We start from the raw sequence: 21082 nt of genomic DNA on the forward strand, positions 1-21082 counted from the left end.
GCCAAGCAGAAAGGGACCTGGGGGTACTAGTTGACAGCAGCTGAACATGAGCCAGCAGTGTGCCCAGAGGACCAAGAAGGCCAATGGCATCCTGGCCTGCATCAGGAACAGTGTGGCCAGCAGGAGCAGGGAAGTCATTGTGCCCTGTGCTGAGCACTGGTTAGGCCACACCTTGAGTCCTGTGTCCAGTTCTGGGCTCCTCAGTTTAAGAAGGACATTGAGACACTTGAAGGTGTCCAGAGAAGGACAACAAGGCTGGGGAGGGGTCTGGAGCACAGCCCTGTGAGGAGAGGCTGAGGGAGCTGGGGTTGCTTAGCCTGGAGAAGAGGAGGCTCAGGGGAGACCTTCTTGCTCTCTCCAACTCCCTGAAGGGAGGTTGTAGCCAGGTGGGGGTTGGTCTCTTCTCCCAGGCATACAGCACTAGAACAAGAGGACACAGTCTCAAGCTGTGCCAGGGGAAGTTTAGGCTGGAGGTGAGGAAGAAATTCTTCCCAGCAAGAGAGATTGGCCATTGGAATGTGCTGCCCAGGGAGGTGGTGGAGTCACCATCCCTGGAGGTGTTTAGGAAGAGGACTGGATGAGGCACTCAGTGCCATGGTTTAGTTGATCAGATGGTGTTGGGTGATAGGTTGGACTTGCTGATCTCTGAGGTCTTTTCCAACCTGGTTCATTCTGCATACAAACTGGGCACACTAGCAAATTGTGCTGGATTCTCCTCATTCTCCAAATAAGTAACTTTCTGAACCTGTTTTGGGGGGGGGGGGGGGTGGGGGTGTTTGTCTCTTTGGTTATCAGATGTGAGTAGAATCTCACCTTCACATAGACACAAAGAACAAATACTCTCTAAGGTGCTAACCTAAAGCAAGGAAATCTTCCTGTTGTCCAGGCTGCCCTCGTGCCACTGGTCCATGGTACAGCAGAAGGCCATCGGAGACATCGGTGATGAACTCCAAGGAGATGTGGGCCTCAAAGCAAGGCTTAAGAGGAGGGAACCAGGCATAACCTTGGCCTCTGAAGCTGTGTTTTGTCTGCTGGCAGTCTGGTCCGTGGAAATTCACAGAACATTTGCATCTGTTGGAAAACATAAAAGCCAAATTCCACCACCCAAGCAGAAGCCATGAAGGGCTCCTTGTCACACTGATCAAGGGTGCTCAGAAAAGGCTGGACAGGTTTTTTTCTGCTTTCCTATATTGAGATGACCATTTTTAAGCAAACAGGCTCAAAGGCTTGACTCCTGGAAGGGCCCAGGCTCATTCTGAGCTAGTATAGTCCCACCTCTTTGTTTCATCTTCATGCTGCTTTACCATTTGTGGAGAAAAAGTGAGGCTAGAAACGTGGGGAAGAGGATAAGTGGCAGAAGTGATGTGATTAAGACATTTAACAGCAGTAAGGTAAGCTGCACCAAAAAAAACCCCACCAACATTTTGCAGGGTAGCATTAATGGAACTGGAACTGGTGCAGGCATCCTGGCCTGCATCAGGAACAGTGTGGCCAGCAGGAGCAGGGAATCATTCTGCCCTGTGCTCAGCACTGGTCAAGCCACACCTTGAGTCCTGTGTCCAGTTCTGGGCTCCTCAGTTTAGGAAGGACATTGAGACACTTGAACATGTCCAGAGAAGGGCAACAAAGCTGGGGAGGGGTCTGGAGCACAGCCCTGTGAGGAGAGGCTGAGGGAGCTGAGGTTGCTTAGCCTGGAGAAGAGGAGGCTCAGGGGAGACCTTATTGAAGATTCCCTGAAGGGAGGTTGTAGCCAGGTGGGGGTTGGTCTCTTCTGCCAGGCAACCAGCACCAGAACAAGAGGACACAGTCTCAAGCTGTGCCAGGGGAGGTTTAGGCTGGAGGTGAGGAGAAAGTTCTTCCCAGCAAGAGAGATTGGCCACGGGAATGTGCTGCCCAGGGAGGTGGTGGAGTCCCTGTTCCTGGGGATGTTCAAAAAGGGATTGGACGTGGCACTTGAAGCCATGGTTTAGTTTGTCATGAAGTGTTGGGTGACAGGTTGGACCTGATGATCTCTGAGGTCTTTTCCAACCTTATTGGTTCTAAGGTTCTATGATTCTAACCTGCAACACTTCTCAAAGTTTGGCCAGAGACTATGACCAACCCAAGAACCCACCTGAAAACAGAGAGATTGCTTTGCAAGACCTCTATGTGAAGTGTACCAAAACTCAGGTCTGCCACAGTGAGGAGACACTCAGTGATGCCTCCTCAAGCTTCCAGTCATCCCACTGACAGGCTGAATCAGCAGCACTTTGTTTGAACACCAGGCAAAGCTTTACCAACCTGTAGCCCAAATCAGTATCCATGCAGGTGCCACCGTTGAGACAAGGGTTTGTCGGGTACGAGGAGCAGGAGAGGCGAGCACCCTCCCGAGCTGCACAGCCACACAGGGCATGGCTCAGGACTGTCACAGACACCAGTGAGATGTTTCCAGCTGTGGTGATTGTTGGCACATGAGTCTGCTCGTGCTTGCTGGTGCATCCGCTACTGTGAGTGCAGTTTGCGGCCAGGCATTCATCGATGCCGATCTGGGTGATGTTTATACCCAAGATGTTTTCCAGCTGTGGAGAACAATTAGTTGCATTCAGCTGACTTTTTATAGCTGAGATACTAGGTGTAATTAGGAAAATTCCAGAGATGTTTGAGTGAAAGATAAATAATGTAAGGGATTGGACACTGAATGATAACAATAGATAGGTTAATATAGAATCTTAGAATTGTCAGGGTTGGAAGGGACCTCAAGGCTCAGCCAGTTCCAACCCCCCTGCCATGGCCAGGGACACCTCACACTACAGCAGCTTGCTCACAGCCACAGCCAGCCTGGCTGCAAACACCTCCAGGCAGGAGGCTTCCACCACCTCCCTGGGCAACCTGTGCCAGGCTCTCACCACCCTCATGGGGAACAACTTCTTCCTAACAGCCAATCTCAATCTCCCCACTTCTAGTCTTGCTCCACCCTCCCCAGTCCTATCACTCCCTGACACCCTCAAAAGTCCCTCCCCAGTTTCTTGTAGCCCCCTTCAGATACTGGAAGGCCACAATTAGGTCTCCTTGGAGCCTTCTCTTCTCCAGTCTGAACAGCCCCAACTCCTTCAGTCTGTCCTCATAGGAGAGGAGCTCCAGCCCTCTTGTGGTCGTTTGAGGCTGTGCCTTTAAGAACAAACACTGCTGGAACACACTGGCTAATGTTTTTGGTACTAGAACCAAAACATTCTGATATTCTAAACGAATTTCATTGGTTGATAAACAAAAATTCAGCTTTAGATTGTGAAGCGGTTGGAAAATTTTTTTCCTCAGTTCAGTTCGGTTTGGGAGTTGGGGGAGTTGGGTGTTTCAGCCTGTTCTCCCTGCCTGCTTCTTCTGCGAACTGCTGGACTTGGCCTTCAGATAAGCAAACACTAATCCTGCATGGGCTTTTGAAGCTTGCTAACAACTCTTTTCCTTAGTAACTTGCCTTTCTCTCTCTCTAACCCCTTTTTGGGGAAAAAGGGAGGTAAGGGGGGGAGAGAGGGGGTTCTAAAGAGGGGATCCCTCCCTGAGGGAGGGATTTTTGTTGTGTTATTTGTCTTTGCTGTGTATTTCTGTGTATATATTGTAAATACCTATATATATTGTGTTATATATAACCTGCTTTCCATATATGCTTGTAAATATATAGCTTTTGCTCTTCGACTGAGTTAGCTGTGGTTTCTTACTCTGTGGAGGAGGGAGAGCTAAGCCCTCTCTCAACCTACCACATTTATTGGCTGCCCAACTCGGGGCTTGCTGACAAATTAGTTTGATTTATTGCTTGCTTAAGTCGAACGAGCAAACATGAAGGTGTTTTGGCTTTTTGAGCGTCTGTTCTTCTCGGTCTTTGGTGTATTGATCTACAAGTATTGCCTGGGTATGATTATCAATAAGATAGGTAAATATATAATGCAAAAATTATATTTGTGGTTTAAGTACAAGATTCGGCTTCTGTATGATCAGTGCCTGGAATTCTTTTATGTTAAAAAGTACAGGAATGTTACATCTAGCACACTCCCTATTGAGATAAAAGAGTTTAAGATTCCGCTCAGTGAAAGGGTAATTTTAAGTGATGGCTGGGATCCAAAGCTGATTTTCTTGATGTGTGTAGTCCTGCTGCTGGTGATAAGTAATGTGTATTTGCTAGTGACACTGTACCGGGAGAGAAAAGTTTATAAGGCATGTTTTGTTATTAGACGGAGGACAAAGAGACGAAAACGCCACCCTAGCTCTGTTTCAGGAACATCCAGTGAGGATGATAATGGAGAATCTGTGTCAGTTAAAGATAAAGCTAAAAAGTCAATCGGCAAGGCAGCTCTGAATAGCAATGGTGATGATTCTGGCAAGCAGCCAGGGGCTACAGTAGCCCCAAACATGGCGGCTCCTGTGTCCCAGGCAGCCACCATTAACGAGGCAAAGTCATTTCCTCCTTCTTCCATGGCAGGAGCGGAAGCGTCCTCCAAAGCAACTAATCTGTCTCAAAGCTTATCAGCTTCTGATAATAAGGCAGCTGGAAACCCAAACACAGCTCCAGTAAAGCAAGTAGCAGTTTTAACAACAAGGAAGGGTAAGACTAAAGCTGATTCAGGAGCTGACGGGGATGCACAGCAAGGTTCTTCTGCTGGGGAGGAAGAGAAAATCTGTCTTAAAAATATAGCTGAGTTATTGAGATCATCAGAGGATCGAGATCCATCTCTTGGTAGGACAGCAGCTAGTGGTGGTGCCTCTCAGCTTAAAGGGATCCTTGAGAGAGTGACAGAAAGGTTGTTTGGACCACAAGTTGAGGAAGAGGAGGCGGAAGAGCAACAAGATGACATAACCGACTGCTCTTCACCACGTGAGGAGCTTAGAAATGTGAGAAAAGACTATCTCAGAGCAGATAAGGAGCCAGTTCTCGCTTGGCTTGGTAGATGCTATGATACAGGTGCTCCAGCTCTAATGGTTGGAGACAAGTCAGCAGCCCAGCTAGGAACTCTCTCGAAGGATAATGGAATAGATAGACATCTAGGCAAGGCTCTCGGTAAGGTTAATCTGTGGATACGCCTTCTAATGGCGGTTCTCATGAGATACCCTTCCCGAGATGATCTTCCATGGAATCCTAAGCCCTGGACTACCATAGATGAGGGAATCAAGCGTCTGAGAGAATTTGCTGTTAGAGAGGTACTCTATGGTGAACATGAATCTCTGAATCCTGATGATGTTCCTGTAGGAAATGGTCTTACTAAAAAGCTCATCAAGCTTGCTCCTTCCAATTATGCAAACATTCTGGCAAGCAGAATTGTAGCAAGAAATTATGGTGGAGCTCCTCTTACGGTTGGCCAATTCACTGATCAATTGAGACAATTGGATGATAGCATGACACGTGTTTCTTTGGTTTCAGCCATTGAAACTCTGTCTGGAAAACTGGAGAATTGCATGAAAGAGCTGAAGGATGAATTTAAAAACACCATCTCCCAATTGGTACAAAGAGATGATTCCAATTCTTCCTCCAGGTGGGTACAGGTTTCATCTGTGAGGAATAGACATCCTCCAAGGAGGTCATTCCAAAACAGATCAAACCAAAACAGACCACCAAGGCAGTCACGTAGGACTATTTGGATTACCCTGCGTGATCAGTTTGGTGAGAACATGAACAGGTGGGATGGTCAACCAACTTCTAATCTTTTCAGGAGACTGAGAGAACTGCAAAGTGGCAGAACCCGAGGTAGCAATACCAGAAGGGTAGCTGTTACTTCTACAGTTCCCCAGGACAACTCTAGTAGCTCCAACAGTGGCTCCAGTTCTAACACTGCACAGTGTGCTCGTTGCACCTGTGGACATGTTCCCCATAACTAGGGGTGCCCTGCCTCCCGCCAGGGGGAGGAGAGGGGTAATACAGATAACAGAATCTATTGGGATGTGTACATCCAGTGGCCTGGCACTTCACACTTTCAGAAGTACAGGGCCTTGGTTGACACAGGAGCTCAGTGCACCATATTGCCATCAAATTATCAGGGATCGGAGTCCATAACTATTCTGGGAGTCACTGGTGGATCTCAAGAGTTAAGTAAGGTAGAGGTTAATATAAGTCTAACTGGTAAACAATGGAAAAAGCATACAGTTGTGACCGGACCTGATGCACCTTGTATTTTGGGAATTGATTTTCTGAGAGAAGGGCGTTTCAAAGACCCTAAAGGTTACAAATGGGCTTTTGGAGTAGCTTCTGTAGAAATTGATGGACAAAAACTGAAGCTGTCTGCTAGACCTGAGCTTTCTGATGAATCTGCAGTTGTGGGACAACACAAGATTCAGGACATTAAGTTGCCGGTTGCTTCTCGGACTGTGCATCACAGACAATACAGAACCAACCGTGACTCTTTGTTGCCCATTCAGAATCTGATTCGTCAGTTGGAGAGTCAGAAAGTCATCAGCAAAACTCATTCACCTTTCAACAGTCCAGTGTGGCCTGTGCGAAAGCCGAATGGAGACTGGCGTCTGACAGTGGACTACCGAGCCCTGAATGAAGTAACTCCGCCTATGAGTGCAGCAGTACCAGACATGATGGAACTCCAGTATGAGCTGGAATCCAAAGAGGCCAAATGGTATGCTACCATAGACATTGCTAATGCCTTCTTCTCTATTCCCATAGCAGAGGAATGCAGGCCTCAGTTTGCTTTCACCTGGAGAGGAATCCAGTACACTTTCAACAGACTGCCAATGGGCTGGATCCACAGCTCCAGCATCTGTCATGCAGTAATCCACGATGCTCTGGAGGAAGGTGGTGCTCCAGAACACATCCAGTTCATCGATGATATCATCGTCTGGGGTAAAACTGCTGAGGAAGTCTTCGAGAAAGGTAACAAAATCATGGACATTCTCCTGAATGCAGGTTTTGCCATCAAGAGAGACAAAGTGAAAGGTCCTACCACAGAGATCCAGTTTCTGGGAGTGCAGTGGCAGGATGGACGCCGACACATTCCAGTGGATGTGGTAAACAGAGTCTCTACCATGGCAAATCCCACGAACAAGCAAGAAATTCCACGTTTCTTGGGGATAGTGGGATTTTGGAGACTACACATTCCTGGATACAGTCAGATTGTGAAACCTCTGTATGATGTGACTCGAAAGAGGAACAGTTTCCACTGGGGACCTGAACAACAAGCAGCCTTTGACCAGATAAAGCAAGAAGTAGTCCAAGCAGTGGGTCTGGGACCTGTGCGAGATGGTCCAGACATTAAGAACATTTTGTACACGGCTGCAGGTGACAATGGTCCAACCTGGTGCTTGTGGCAAAAAGCTCCAGGTGAGACACGTGGACGACCTCTTGGTTTCTGGAGTCGAGGTTACAGAGGTTCAGAGGCTAATTACACTCCAACAGAGAAAGAGATTCTAGCTGCCTATGAAGGAGTGAAAGCAGCTTCTGAAGTAATTGGAACTGAGTCACAACTTCTCTTAGCTCCCAGATTGCCAGTTTTGAATTGGATGTTCAAAGGCAAAGGTTCCACACCACATCATGCCACAGATTCCACCTGGTCTAAGTGGATGGCCCTGATAACACAGAGAGCTCGAATGGGAAATCTTGAAAGACCTGGTCTGGTGGAGGTGATCTCAAGTTGGCCTGAAGATACCAACTGTGCTAAACCTCCAGAGGAGAGAGTAACTCGTGCTGAGGAAGCTCCTCCTTACAATGACCTTTCTGATGATGAAAAGAAATATGCTTTGTTCACAGACGGTTCCTGTTGTCTCGTCGGGAACAAGCGAAGGTGGAAGTCTGCCGTGTGGAGTCCAACACGCCGAGTTGCAGAGGCGAAGGATGGAGAAGGAGAATCCAGTCAGTTTGCAGAGGTAAAAGCTGTCCAGCTAGCTCTCGACGTGGCTGAACGTGAGAGATGGCCAAAGCTTTATCTCTACACCGACTCATGGATGGTAGCCAATGCTCTATGGGGTTGGCTAAAGAACTGGAAAAAGAATGGCTGGCAGAGGAAAGGAAAACCCATCTGGGCAGCCGAACTGTGGCAAGACATTGCTGATCGAATCGAGAGAATTCCAGTGAAAGTGAGACACATTGATGCTCACATTCCCAAGAGCAAAGCTACTGAGGAACAGCAGCACAACCATCAGGCAGATCTAGCTGCAAGAGTTTCTCAAGTAGACAAGGACTCTGAACTTGATCTCGACTGGAAACACCGAGGTGAGATATTCTTAGCTCGGTGGGCTCACGATTCGTCAGGACATCAAGGCAGAGATGCAACATACCAATGGGCTCGTGACAGATCCATAGACATTTCCATAGATGCCATCACACAAGTCATCCATGACTGTGACATTTGTGCTGCTATTAAGCAGGCAAAGAGAATTAAGCCCTTGTGGTATGGTGACAGATGGTCCAAATACAGGTATGGTGAAGCTTGGCAGATTGACTACATCACTCTACCACGTTCTCGTTCTGGTAAGCAGTACGTGCTTACTATGGTAGAGGCAAACACTGGATGGCTGGAAACTTACGCAGTCCCACATGCAACTGCACGCAACACCATTCTCGGTCTGGAGAGACAGATCCTGTGGAGACACGGAACTCCAGAGAGGATTGAGTCAGACAACGGAACTCACTTCAAGAACAACCTTGTAAAGAGCTGGGCAAAAGAGCACGGTATTGAGTGGATTTTCCATATTCCTTACTATGCACCAGCTGCAGGGAAGATTGAACGCTACTACGGTTTGTTGAAGACCACTCTCAAAGCCATGGGAGGTGGATCTTTGAAAAACTGGGAGAAACATTTAGCACAAGCAACCTGGCTGGTGAACAGTAGAGGTTCAGTGAACCGAGCTGGACCTGCACATTCTGATCTGCTACAGAAAGTAGAAGGTGATAGAGTTCCTGTTGTTAGGGAAAAGAATCTGTTAGGTAAAACTGTTTGGGTATTTTCGCCCTCAGGAGAGGCTAAACCTGTCCGAGGGGTGGTTTCAGCAGAAGGTCCGGGTCACACTTATTGGGTAATGCGAGAGAATGGTGAAATTCAGTGTATTCCACAAAGAGATTTAACTTTAGCTGAGAGAGTTTAATTTCAGAATGTTGTACAGCTACAGCGCGTCCAAAGGAAAGAGTCCCTGAGGAATCTACGGTGCACGAACCCTGAGAACCCTGAGAGCCCTGAGTCAACTGAGAGTCCCTGGGTCCCTGTTTCCCTTTTTCTTCGCTTCGTCTGCGGAGAGACAAACTGTTTTCCATTTTCTTGATTTTGGATTTTCTTGGACTTCTGAATCATCTACATCTGAGTATAGCCGGAATGGACGATGAACTTAACTTACGAACTGTAAATATTGTTCTGGATTGGATGGACAGTACGAACAGCCAATGAAATTGTTTAGAAAGGGGTGGACTGTGGTCGTTTGAGGCTGTGCCTTTAAGAACAAACACTGCTGGAACACACTGGCTAATGTTTTTGGTACTAGAACCAAAACATTCTGATATTCTAAACGAATTTCATTGGTTGATAAACAAAAATTCAGCTTTAGATTGTGAAGCGGTTGGAAAATTTTTTCCTCAGTTCAGTTCGGTTTGGGAGTTGGGGGAGTTTGGTGTTTCAGCCTGTTCTCCCTGCCTGCTTCTTCTGCGAACTGCTGGACTTGGCCTTCAGATAAGCAAACACTAATCCTGCATGGGCTTTTGAAGCTTGCTAACAACTCTTTTCCTTAGTAACTTGCCTTTCTCTCTCTCTAACCCCTTTTTGGGGAAAAAGGGAGGTAAGGGGGGGAGAGAGGGGGTTCTAAAGAGGGGATCCCTCCCTGAGGGAGGGATTTTTGTTGTGTTATTTGTCTTTGCTGTGTATTTCTGTGTATATATTGTAAATACCTATATATATTGTGTTATATATAACCTGCTTTCCATATATGCTTGTAAATATACAGCTTTTGCTCTTCGACTGAGTTAGCTGTGGTTTCTTACTCTGTGGAGGAGGGAGAGCTAAGCCCTCTCTCAACCTACCACACCTCTGCTCATCCTCGTGGCCCTTCTCTGGACATGCACCTCCAGATCCTTCCTGTACTATAATTCCATTGGTGTACTGCAAACCTTTTGTCTTGCAGCAGAGTTTGTTTGCTCTATTTGCCTGCTCACTCCTATTCTATTCTATTCTATTCTATTCTATATTCTATTCTATTCTACTCCTATTCTATTCTATTCTATATTCTATTCTATTCTACTCTATTCTATTCTATTCTGTTCTACTCTATTCTATTTTATTGTACTCTATTCTATTCTCTTTGATGCTCTGCTTTGGACTGTGCTATTCTCCCTCTGACCTTTTGCTTCTCTGAAGGTGTGGTGGGGGGTAGGGGGGCAAAAGGGATTGTGTCATTCTATAGCTTTCTTGGAGCCCTTTGTTCCCAAGATGGGACAAGGAGCTGAATCAAAGGTACACGTGTTCCTGTGCTGTTGTTATGATAGATAGATAGATAGATAGATAGATAGATAGATAGATAGATATGTAAATACACTTTGTACCTGTTTCTTGCTTTTTATACTGTTAGATTTAGTTCCTTTTGTAAATACAATTCCATGTTCACTTCCAAGTCCTGAGTGTGGTGAGATTTGCTCTCTGGGGCAGATTTACTGGAAAATGTGCTACTGGGGGGGATCCAATTCAACCCATAACATTTTTTACCACAGGAAGAAAACCCAGAAATGACAGCAGTGAAAAGCCCACAGCTTATTCATTTTCCAAAGTGGTTGCTGTGACTCTTCCTTCCATCTGCCTCACCCTATCCAGCCAAAGGCAGTGCAGCCTGGCATCTGTTAAGGGCAAAGCCTTGGTATAAATCAGTTGTAGAATGAGGGAACACTTAGAAGACAAAACTATTGCCATATTCATCACAAGCTGAGTGGATAACCACTGATGGTTCTGATGCTTTCTACTTAGAAAGATCTGAGCTGGTTTTTTTTAGCTTGGACTTCTGGCTTAAAAATCCTGGGAAGGGTGGGCAGGCATTGGGCAGTGCAGACACACATTTTCTGGCAGAGTGAGTGAGTTGGTACTCCAGCACTGATTCTAAACATAACAACTATTTCAGCCTCTGTACCCACAGCCACACTGCCAACAGAGTCAGTCATTTGACTCTTAGCCATAGTCTCTTGTTTTGCAAGAGGGGCAGATGGTTCTTCCATGGATTCATAGAATAGTTTAGGCTGGAAGGGACCTTCAAGGTCACCTAGTTACAAACCCCATGCCAGGGGCAGGGACACCTTCCACTAGACTCAAAGCCTCATCCAACCTGGCCTTGAAAACCTCCAGGGAGGATGCAGCCACAACCTCACTGGGCAGCATAATTCAGAGTCACACCACCCTTGTGCTGAAGAACTTCTTCCTAAGATCCAGTCTAAACGTACTCTCCCTCAGCTTCAAACCATTCCCCCTTGTCCTGTCTCTAGACACCCTCAGGAAAAGTCCCTCTGCAGCCATCCTGGAGTCTCCCTTCAGCTACTGGAAGGCAGCTCTAAGGTGTGTCCCCACCCCCTGAATCTTCTCCAGGCTGAACACCCCCAGCTCCCTCAGCCTGTCCTCACAGCAGAGCTGCTCCAGCCCTTGGATCAGCTTTGTGGCCTCCTCTGGACTCACTCCAGCAGCTCTGTGTCCTCCTTCTGCTGGGGACACCAGAACTGGAGGCAGGATTGGAGGAGGAGAGGTCTTAGCAGAGCAGAGTCAAGGGGCAGAATCCCCTCTCTTGCCCTGCTGCCCACACTCCTCTGGCTGCAGCCCAGCACACAGCTGCCTGCTGGGCTGCATGAGGGCACTGCTGGCTCCTGGGGAGCTGCTCAGCACCCAACACCCCCAAGTCTTCAGGGTTATTCTCAGCCCACGCTACACTCAGCCTGGATTTGTGCCTGGGATTGGCCTGACCCCCACTGGGCAGTGGATATTACCTGAGCAGACACAATAAGATGCTGTGTTTCTATAAGCAATGTGGATACTTACCCAGGCTCTGAAGGCTGCTACATTGCCATTAAGTTTTTCTGCTTTATAGTAAGGTGGCCCAGAGACTGCAAACCAAACATCAACCCCTGGGGTTTGACTTGGGCTATTCATGACGCTGAAAATGTGAACATTTTCCACCTGGGCAGACAGAATTTCTGAAAGCAGCTTCTTCATCTGGTGGTATTTGCTCTGTTTTTCAGGGGACTGGGCTATGAATTCCTCTGGAGTGATACCTGCAATAGAAGTTAAAAGCCTGACAAACACAAACTTTGCAACTGCCATAGCAGCAACACAGACCACCGCCACAGAATGAATATTAAGCTCCTAAGAAATGGACTCAGTTCCCAGTTCAGGGGACACTTGCACTGGTTTAGGCTCTGAATTTTTCCATGGTGGTTTCTACCCAGGGTTTTGGCTCCTGTTAAGTTTCTTTTTAAAATATCTTTTTAATCAGAAGCACATTTAAGAAGATTTTACTTTTCCACAGAGGTTGAAACAATCAGGTGAATTTTACACCGGCACTTGCTCAAATCCAGGGGTTTTTCCCCCCTGGAAGATAAATTGCTGTTTAGTTTAAAAGTTGGTTTAGAATTCTTTCATCTTTGTCTTCTGCATCAGACAGGGACTTTTTGCTGTCCTTCCTCTCTATGGATGCTCCTTCACATGCAAACAAAACTGCATTTTCAAAGCCTCGCCTAGAATACTGTTAACTCTCATCGCACTTCAGAGTATCACAGTATCACCAAGGTTGGAGGAGACCTCAAAGATCATCAAGTCCAACCTGTCACCACAGACCTCATGACTAAACCATGGTACCAAGTGCCACATCCAATCCCCTCTTGAACACCTCCAGGGATGGGGACTCCACCACCTCCCTGGGCAGCACATTCCAATGGCGAACGACTCTCTCGGTGAAGAACTTTCTCCTCACCTCCAGTCTAAACCTCCCCTGGCACATCTTGAGACTGTGTCCTCTTGTTCTGGTGCTGGTTGCTAGAGAGAAGAGACCAACCCCCACCCGGCTACAACCTCCCTTCAGGGAGTTGGAGAGAGCGAGAAGGTCTCCCCTGAGCCTCCTCTTCTCCAGGCTAAGCAACCCCAGCTCCCTCAGCCTCTCCTCACAGGGCTGTTCTCCAGACCCCTCCCCAGCCTCGTTGCCCTTCTCTGGACACATTCAAGTGTCTCAATGTCCTTCTTAAACTGAGGAGCCCAGAACTGGACACAGGACTCAAGGTGTGACCTAACCAGTGCAGTGTACAGGGCAGAATGACTTCCCTGCTCCTGCTGGCCACACTATTCCTGATGCAGGCCAGGATGCCATTGGCCTTCTTGGCCACCTGGGCACACTGCTGGCTCATGTTTAGGCAGCAGTTTAGAACTTCTACAAGCATTGGGACTCTAAGTAACACAGCAATGAAATTAAGGAGGCAGAATTCAGTATTTTGATCCTAACACACTTTTCCCCATGCTGCTTACCTTTTATTTGTATAGAACCAGCATTATGGAGAGCATCATCTTTGATTTCCTTCACTATGACCTTCACAGTTGAGACAACATCTGGCCAGACTCCATCAATGACTCTAACTCTTATGTTGTATGTTCCTGGTGGGGTCCCTTCTTTAATAGTCAGTAAACCTGAGTTATCATTAAGGATAAAGTACCTGTAATAAGAGTTAAGTCAAGGAACAAGCTATGAGAAGTTCAAAAGCTAAGTAGTAATTGCCATCCCTGATGGTTTTTCTGACCCACTTCCTTTTGGGAAAGCTATGAAATAAACCAGATGTGTTCCCTCATGAAGGGATGAAGCAGAGCAGAACTTATTTACATTGCCTTCTGTTGGCTCTTAATGACTTTTTTCACCAGCAGATCAAGGTGGTTTCTCCCTGCTTCTATTCCATATTGACTGTGTAGGAAGTCTCTGGCTACTATAGCCACAACTTTGGAAACAGGGCAGACTCCTAGTTCAGATGTGGTCATTGACAGTGACTCCCCCATCAAAACCTCCAAATGGCACTTGCATATCTCAACCCAGTCAGAATCCAGACACCTGGGAGTACAAATAAGGTTTTAAAGCCAGTGGTGACACAGAAACACCATCTCTCTGGGAGGATGGAGGTTAGTGGGTGTTTTTTCTGCAGTACACTGATCCTGATTAAGGGGATGAATGTGGGCAGGAGTTTAGAAGATGCTTAGCCCATCAGGCAATGGGAAGCAAACTAATTTGACATGCAACATTATTTACTGTAGCCTCACACTTGGAAGGGCTTTCACACAATTTATTCTCTCCTCCCCCCAGCCCTCTAATAAAAAAAGGAGGGAGAAAAAAAAAGAGGGAGAGGAAAAAAAAAGGAGGGAGAGGGGGAAAAAAGAGAGAGAGGGGAAAAAAAGAGGGGGGAGAAGAGGGAGAGGGGGAAAAAAGAGGGAGAGGGGGAAAAAAGAGGGAGAGGGGGAAAAAAGAGGGAGAGGGGGAAAAAAGAGGGAGAGGGGGAAAAAAGAGGGAGAGGGGGAAAAAAGAGGGAGAGGGGGAAAAAAGAGGGAGAGGGGGAAAAAAGAGGGAGAGGGGGAAAAAAGAGGGAGAGGGGGGAAAAAAGAGGGAGAGGGGGAAAAAAGAGGGAGAGGGGCAAAAACAAGGGGGAGGGGCAAAAAAGAGGGAGAGGGGGAAAAAAGAGGGAGAGGGGGAAAAAAGAGGGAGAGGGGGAAAAAAGAGGGAGGGGGGAAAAAAGAGGGAGAGGGGGAAAACAAAGAGGGAGAGGGGGAAAACAAAGAGGGAGAGGGGGAAAACAAAGAGGGAGAGGGGGAAAACAAAGAGGGAGAGGGGGAAAACAAAGAGGGAGAGGGGGAAAACAAAGAGGGAGAGGGGGAAACAAAGAGGGAGAGGGGAAAACAAAGAGGGAGAGGGGGAAAACAAAGAGGGAGAGGGGGAAAACAAAGAGGGAGAGGGGGAAAACAAAGGGAGAGGGGGAAAGAAGAATGGCGGGAAGAGGGAGAGGGGAAATAAAAGAGGGAGAGGGGAAATAACAGAGGGAGAGGGGAAATAACAGAGGGAGAGGGGAAATAAAAGAGGGAGGGGGGAAACAAAGAGAAAGGAAAACAAAGAGGGAGAGGGGAAAACAAAGAGGGAGAGGGGAAAACAAAGAGGGAGAGGGGAAAACAAAGAGGGAGAGGGGAAAACAAAGAGGGAGAGGGGAAAACAAAGAGGGAGAGGGGAAAACAAAGGAGAGGAAAAGAAGGAGAGAAAAAGAGGAAGAAAAAAGGCAGCTTAAATATTTTTGGATGGCTTTGTGTGTGGACAAGTTTTCTATACATTTCCATTAGATCCCATCTTTCTCTCCAAATACCTTGGTGTTCTCCCTTCAAATTGGTAGATTTTGTGGTCCCAGTCATCATCATCAGGGGCACTGACCTGGCCCAGGACAGTGGTGGGGAGGATACCTGAAACAACACAGTATGTGAGTGATTTGTCTTAAGTCTAAAAGCTCTGCACAAATAGTTGTGAGAGAACCTGAGTTCCTGAGAGAAGGTGTGCACCAGTTTGCACATGGTGTCCTGCTCATCTGGTGTTTGATGTATGGCTACATAGATTTAATCACAGAGCAGCTAAGGTTGGAAGGGACCTCAGAGATCCAGCCTCTCAGCCGTGGGCAGGGATGCCTCTCAACTAGACTTCAAGAGGTGGCTGCAATGAAAAGCAATGGGCAGGAGAAAAGCAAAGCCACCTCTGAGGAAAGAGGCTTTTCCTGCTGCCATGTTAATGCTGCTGGCTGCTTGCTGATCTTGGCTGTGTTTCTTGGTTGTGGCCAAGTACTAACAGCCTACTCTCTGCTCTTCTCTTTCACCTTGTATAGGGTGGGGGAAGGGAGCAGGGAGGGGGAAGCTGTTGGCAGCCACCTGGTTTTGTCCAAGGGAGTTCTTGTGTTGTTCATAGATTGTAAATACATGTATATTTTGTACACATTACAAAATCACAGGATCAGCCAGGTTGAAAGAGACCTCCAAGATCATCAAATCCAACCAATCACCCAACCTTAACTAATCAACTAAACCATGGCACTAACTGCCTCATCCAGTCTCTTCTTAAACACCTCCAGGGACATCAACCCCACCACCTCCCTGGGCAGCACATTCCAATGGCCAATCTCTCTTTCTGGGAAGAATCTTCTTTCTAAGATCAAGCCTAAACTTCCCCTTGCACAGCTTGAGACTCTTGTTATTGCATTTCATAGAATCACAGAACTGTTAGGGTTGGAAGGGACCTCAAGGATCAGCCAGGTCCAACCCCATGGCAGGGACACCTCATATTGCATGAGGTTGCTCAGAGCCACATCCAGCTTGGTCTTAAAAAACCTTCAGGGATGGGGCTTCTACCACCTCCCTGGGCAACCTGTGCCAGTGTCTCACCATATTTCTGGATCGTAGTGTGCTGGTAAATACAGCTTAATTTGCTTTCAGCTGAGCTGGTCTGGCCAATTTTATGTTGGGGGTGGGGTGAGTAATTTCAAGCCACCACATGCCTCTGTGGGGGTTGGTGGGGGGATGTAAAACAGCCTTCTGTCCACTCAAACCAAGACAACCTCACAGCTGCTCCTTCGACCTCACTGCAGCCAGTACCAGAACAAGAGGACACAGTCTCAGGCTGCACCAGGGGAGGTTTACGTTGGATGTTAGGAAGAAGTTCTACGCAGAGAGAGTGATTGCCCATTGGAATGGGCTGCCTGGGGAGGTGGTGGAGTCACCATCACTGGAGGTGTTCAGGAGGAGACTTGATGGGGTGCTTGGTGCCATGGGTTAGTTGTTTGGGTGGTGTTGGATTGGTTGATGGGTTGGACGGGATGATCTTGAAGGTCTCTTCCAACCTGGTCTATTCTATTCTATTCTATTCTATTCTATTCTATTCTATTCTATTCTATTCTATCCTATCCTATCCTGTCCTATCCTATTCTATTCTACTGTCCGACTTGGAAGCAAGCATCAGGGAGTGACTTACCATCGTAGCTGTAAATGAGGCACTCCATGTAGCCGGCAGAATGCGGGTGGTCGTTCTGGTCGCCAATGTTGACGGTCAGCGTGTTGGTGGAGCTCATGGGGGGGACGCCGCTGTCCGTGATCAGGATGGGCAGGTAGAACACCTTGTGCACTTCCCTGTCGAAGGTACGCAGCGCGGTGAGCAAGGCACTGCCGTTGTGGCAGTCCTGCAAGCTGAAGTCAGTCAGGCGGTCTGAGTGGCTGAGGAGGTGAAAGGAGAAAGGCGCTCCGTGAGCAGCAGTGTCTCGGTCCTTAGCGTACAGCAGCGTAGAGGTCTCATTCATCTGGACTGCCTGAGGGGACGCTGTGTTTTCCCACACCACTGGGTTATAATGAGCCTCGAACTCCGGCCCGTTGTCATTTACATCCTGCAGAGTCACTAACACAGTGGCACTGCCGGTCAGAGAGGGCTGCCCCATGTCGGTGGCAACGACAATGAGTTGGTACTCTGTCACTGTTTCATAATCCAGCAGTTTTGCCACCATCACCCATCCATCATTAGCCACAGAGAACTGGCCATCTGGGTCAGACTCGTTCATCAGGTGGAAAGAAAACCTTCCATTCAGACCAGAATCCAAGTCAACAGCAGAAACCTGAACAACTTTGGTGCCAACAGAGGCGTCTTCCCCCAGGGCAGCCACTTCATACAGCTGGGGGTAGAAGACAGGAGCATGGTCATTAGAGTCCTCCACGTAGATCACGCAGTGAGCGATGCTGAAGAAGTCCATGTCCTCTGCTTTCACAGTCAAATTGAACACCCTCTCGTGAGGCTTCTCAAAGTCAACCTGTTTTCGGAGCCTGATAAACCCACAGTTATTGACTTCATCGGTCTCTATGGAGAATTTGTGGTCATTGTCCCCATCAAGGATGCTGAAGGTCACCATGGCGTTTTCTCCCTCGTCCCTGTCCACAGCAGACACCACTGCCACCTCAGTATTGATACTTGCATTCTCAGAGACAAAGGCAGTGTAGATCCTTTGCAGGAAGACTGGAGCGTGGTCGTTTACATCGGAGACCAAAATAGTGGCAGTGCCTGTCCCGGTGAGACCCCCTCCATCTCTGGCCTCAACCACTACTAGGTACTTGTCCTCCTTCTCCCGATCCAGGGCCCCAAGCACTGTATAGATGGTGCCACTAACCGAATCAATGGAGAACAAGTTCAGGTTGATTTCATTCTGGACGTTCTGAATGATGCTGTAGGTCAGCACAGCATTCCGACCGGCCTCGGGGTCATCCAGATCCACCGCCGTCATGTCCATCACGGGAGTGTCTGCCGGAGAGTCCTCAGGGATGTGGCCCATGAAGCACCCATCCAGCACGCAGAGGAAGAGAGGTGCGTTGTCATTCACGTCCCTCACCTCTATGATCACATCTGCAAAGCCAGTCAGGCCCTCCCCGCTCTCGTCCGTTGCAAGCACCAGGAAGCGCCACGTCGATCGCTTCTCCCGGTCCAACCTTTTATTGGCGCTGATCTCGCCTGTGTTCTCATCGATGCTGAACTCACTGCTGGCCCCCTGGCCATGCAAGGAATAGCTGATGGCATTTTGATCAGCTGCTTGGTCAGGGTCTGTTGCAGAAACCTGGAACAAGCCACAGCAGGTAAGTAGAAGGAAAGGGGAAACCACTGTTCCTGCACTGATGACACTTCACAGAATCACAGAAACATTCAGGTTGGAATAGACCCTCAGGATCACCAAGTCCAACCATTAACCCTACTCTAAAGTTCACCCCTAAAGTGCATCCCCAAGCACCACATCTAAACAATCTTTAAACACACCCAGGCTTGGGGACTCCACCACCTCCCTGGGCAGCACATTCCAATGGGCAGCACATTCTCCCTACTGTCCAGTCTAAACCTGCCTAGTTGTAGCTTGAGTCCATTCCCTCTTGTTCTATCACTAATTACCTGCGAGAGGAGACCAGCACCAACCTCTCTACACTATCCTTTCAGGTAGTTGTAGACAGCAATGAGGTCTCCCCTGAGCCTCCTCTTCACCAGACTAACCATCCACAGCTCCTTCAGTCACTCTTCATAAGTTTTATTTTCCAGGCCCTTCACCAACTTCATTGCCCTTGCAACTGGTTGTCATTAAACAAACCACACAATAAGTTATTAGTTTATAGGTATGGGTCCAAAAGATCCAGCCAAACACCCATGCAAGAGCTTGGAACTTTAGAGCCTTCAAAATTAACACCTCTACTTCCAATCCTTTCTTTCCAAATGAAGTATTACTGTTCAAACAAAACATTATTCTTCAAGCCCCACGTTGGGCACCAAAATACTACGGTGGTTTGAGCCTTAACTGGAAGTTAAGAGCTCAGATGGTAGCAAACCCAGAATTCCTCCCCTGCCCCCACTCCCCCTCCTTTTCCCTGATAAGGAAAGAGGAGGAAAAAAGAAGGGGAAAAAAAAGGGGTAGGGAAAAAAGAGCAGGAGGTAAATCTAACAAGGAATAATCTGGAGTCAGTTTGGAAGTAGAAGTAAATGTTTTAATAACATATATATATATATATAGCAGTAAGAGGGAGGGTTTACAAGGGTAAGGAATAAGGATGAATAGGAAAATATACAAAACCAAGCCTGGATGGCCTTGTATTTCCCCGGGTGTACGTGGATTTCAGACCTTTAGGGAAGCCTGGATGCTGTAGGGAGAGGCCAGGCCTGACCATGTGGCAGAACCAGTAGGCCAGCTGCAGCTGTTGGTTCTCTCGAGCAGGCAAGGCAGGAGCAAAAGAGAGCAAATGGCCACAGTGGCTTCCTTTTTATAGGCTTGCTGGACAGGAAGGGGGAGTGGAATAGACCCCCTTTGCCCTGGGGGACCCCTCCTCCTGGGAGGGTGTGAGAGACTAAATCTTGTCTCTCTCCATGTGACTCAACAAAGATAAAATCACCTTTGCTGCTGGCCCAGCCAATAGCTGATGTGTATTGGGCAGTTGTCACTGGATAATGACTCTCTGGAAGGTGCATAGGTAAAACTGCTCACCAGGCTGCAGCTGCCCTGGAAATAATGGACAGAAGCCATTGCTCTCCACACTCTCTGGAATATACATACCTGAAAACTGTACAAAAGATCTGAGCAACTACTGGCTCAGGAGAAGGAAAACATGGAAGGAAAAGACCTGGACAATGTCACTGAGAAGGAAAACCTGAGAGAAGGAAAAGCCCAGGGCAATGCGGCTCTGAAGAAAAACAGAGAGAACACCAGGACAGAGACATCACCATGTAGCCTGGAAGAAGCAGACCAAGAGGAACCCTCTCTCCATGTCCTAAGTTCTGCCTGCTGCAACTCATGGAGCTGAAGAGGCTGCTCAGAGGACCTCTCTTCTACAGCCAAAGCTGCAGCACCCTTCCTCTACAGACCCCAACATCTCCTCTACAGCCAAAGCTGCAGCACCTTTCCTCCACAGACTCAAACTGTCTTGGGGGGTGAGTGGTGTGGTAATATAACTCCTTTCCTCTTCTCTCTCCCTATTCTCCCTCTCACTCTCTATTCTCTCTCTCTCCCCTTCTGATCCATCCACTTTATTTGTGTAATAAATAGTCTAGCTGTTGATATTTTGGCCTCCTTTGTGTTTCATAACAAAGGAATATTCAAAAGAAGTGAGTCTCTCTCTCTCTGGTCTGAGACAGAGGGGGAACCTAAGTCCCTCTCTGTTCACCTGGATCAGGTTTCTTTTGTCCCCTAGGGAAAAGCAGGGCTCTCGCAGTGCTCTGCCCAGGGTGGGTGTAACCCAGCACAGACAGACTAACACATTCTACTTCCCACTGGAAAGGGGAAATAACTGCAGGAAGAACCAAGTGGAAGTAACAACAGATCTGCTGAAAAAAAATTTTCTGGTGAAACTCTTTGGAGCTGGAACACAAAGGCAAAAGGGCCTGGGTGAAGAGAAGGCTCTGAAATCAGGGTGGCCATACATCCAAGCTGCTCATCAGCACAGGCCAGAAAGAGCACTCAGCTCCTGATATGCATCCAGGGATTGTTTGGGAGACTACTAGTTGGGCCAGCCAAGCAGTCCTCTCTAACAACAGAACAATGAGGACAACCTAGCTCCAGAGTCAAAGAACAATCCCTGGTGATGTTTACTTGATAGTATTGATGTAG

General features: G+C 47.8%; 1 protein-coding gene across 1 annotated transcript in view; it reads right to left on the reverse strand.

Moving 5' to 3' along the window:
- The window catches only part of LOC104302451 (neural-cadherin-like), a 59115-nt gene that overhangs the window by 12243 nt on the left and 25790 nt on the right, over nucleotides 1-21082 (reverse strand). The window contains exons 17-22 of the mRNA XM_054167391.1: nucleotides 16942-18559; nucleotides 15296-15389; nucleotides 13434-13618; nucleotides 11958-12190; nucleotides 2281-2558; nucleotides 857-1071 (exon numbers count right to left, since the gene is read on the reverse strand). Of these exons, the coding sequence (XP_054023366.1) occupies nucleotides 857-1071; nucleotides 2281-2558; nucleotides 11958-12190; nucleotides 13434-13618; nucleotides 15296-15389; nucleotides 16942-18559 (2623 nt within the window). The remainder of the gene's footprint in view (nucleotides 1-856; nucleotides 1072-2280; nucleotides 2559-11957; nucleotides 12191-13433; nucleotides 13619-15295; nucleotides 15390-16941; nucleotides 18560-21082) is intronic.

This window comes from Dryobates pubescens, chromosome 14 (genome assembly GCF_014839835.1).
Source record: "Dryobates pubescens isolate bDryPub1 chromosome 14, bDryPub1.pri, whole genome shotgun sequence".
Lineage (NCBI taxonomy): Eukaryota > Metazoa > Chordata > Aves > Piciformes > Picidae > Dryobates > Dryobates pubescens.